We start from the raw sequence: 2,034 nt of genomic DNA, 5'->3' as shown, positions 1-2,034 counted from the left end.
TAATTATAACAAGGCTTATCAGTAAATATAGATTCATTAACAATATTTTATTCTGCTCTAAGGAGTAGTCATGAAGCTTAAATCAGTATAATTATTAGGTTTATCTATAAATTTGAATGGACAATGCGGAATTCTTTAGATCAAAAAAATAAAGAATTACTTCTGTTGTGTGTGATTATATATAGTTTTTAATTTTCATATGTTAATGTAATAATTATGAATTTTGGAAAATTATGAGAGCAATTACGCTTAAATACTATATAAATATTATTAATATGATTATCACGTTTTTTATGTTTACCTTGTCTTTCAAGTTTTTTATAAAAATTAATAATATAACCTTTAATTCGACCTCTAATGATTTTAAATAAAAATTATGCCGATGTATTTCAAATTATATGGTAGTTGTTTCCTATTATTTTTTTGCATTTTAATCACAATAAAATTGAACAAAATTGTTAACACTGTAATTATAAATATTTACCCTTTTATGTGATTTACATTTTTCATCATTATTATTATTTTTAATTTCATATTTTTCAAGTATGGTGATTGTATTGTTTACTTATGTTACCCAAACAGTTACTGGAATAGATATATTCATACCATACATGATAATTACTATTGTTTAAGGGGATAACTTTTTAAGGATTATGAGTAAATTAATTTTGAATAGAATGATAATGAAAATTATATTGGGAGTTTTCTGAATTAGGATCCATTTATTCTGATGTTTTTTCCATCCACTGCTGAGATAAATTTTTATTAGTAGTTTGCCTTAATTTTTCCTTTTTACTTATTAAAGAACGCATGAAGCATCTAAGGAGCGTGTACTATCATAGAAAATGGAAGTTATGGTATTATAAAATAATTTTATCGATAAAAGTAAAGTTATGTTAGTAATTAATATATAATAATATATTTAACAATTATACTTTTTATACTTTATACAAAACCATGCAAGTGAAAGCAATTCCTAATGCTGATAACCCAGAATAGTAGACAGGTTTTGAAGGTTTGTCATCAGGTGAAGATTGTACTGGAGATGTATAATGAGTTACTTCTGTAATATCATCTTGACCACTATCTAATATAATGCGACTACTACCAATTATGCTTTGTGCACTTGGGCACTTTTTTATTTGGATTCTTGTTTTATTATCATATAAAAAATACATATGTTTCTAAATTGAATTTTGGGAATTTTTTGGCCATATTTAAATTACAGTGTTGAGAGATACAATACCAATAGCATTTAGGGTCATGTACTTCAAGAAAACATTCATTTTCACTAAAAAATTGTTCATAATACTTATCCGTAATGTTAAAAAAAAAGAATAGAATATTTTTGATATTTATTTCTATTGTATGATATAGCTTGTTGGCAAAGGCATTTAAAATAATCTCTATTGACGCAATAAACTATCAAATTAATCCGCTTCCTTATTTGCGATGAATTTTTTTCTTCTTGTCTATCACAATCACTATTTGTACCATCGCCTTGTTTTAAATGAGTCTACAATTCTTCAATAAGCTTACATTGTTTATTAATAATATTTGAATTAGTTACATTTATACTTTTTTTTTTATCCAGCTAAAGATATAATTATTTGCAATATTTTCTATTCTTTTCAACATCAGTATGAGAAGATAAATAAGTATAACTAATATAAACAGCACACCAAATATTTCTTAATGTTTCATTATTTTCTGTGATAATATCTTTAAATGAAGTAAAGTTGTAAATTATTGGTTATATTTAAAATTTTCCACTTGATCAATAAATCTATTTAATGGACATGTTTTTTCACAACCTTCCTGAAATATAAAAAGACAAAGATAAGAATTACATGCATATATAAAAGAAATAACATTAATGTCACATTAATAAATCATAATACATTGATAAATATTATAACCCAGGATAATTCTAATGTAATTCATATTATCAAAGACATTTTTTAAGGTACATATATGTATATAAATTATATATATATTTTTTATGAAATTAATACTATATTTTTATGTGATTTT

At 23.4% G+C, this 2,034-nt stretch overlaps 1 protein-coding gene across 1 annotated transcript; it reads right to left on the bottom strand.

Annotated features, from left to right (window-relative positions):
- Positions 1-722: 722 nt before the first annotated feature.
- Positions 723-1,178, bottom strand: PCYB_004400 (CYIR protein; the record flags this gene model as incomplete). The annotated part of the gene is made up of 2 exons (XM_004227861.1): positions 723-833; positions 945-1,178. 2 exons carry the CDS (start codon positions 1,176-1,178, stop codon positions 723-725), a joined length of 345 nt encoding a protein of 114 aa, XP_004227909.1.
- Between the last annotated feature and the right edge of the window lie 856 nt (positions 1,179-2,034).

Source organism: Plasmodium cynomolgi (assembly GCF_000321355.1).
Source record: "Plasmodium cynomolgi strain B DNA, scaffold: 0498, whole genome shotgun sequence".
Taxonomy (NCBI): domain Eukaryota; phylum Apicomplexa; class Aconoidasida; order Haemosporida; family Plasmodiidae; genus Plasmodium; species Plasmodium cynomolgi.
This window is presented reverse-complemented; position numbering and strand designations above follow the sequence as displayed.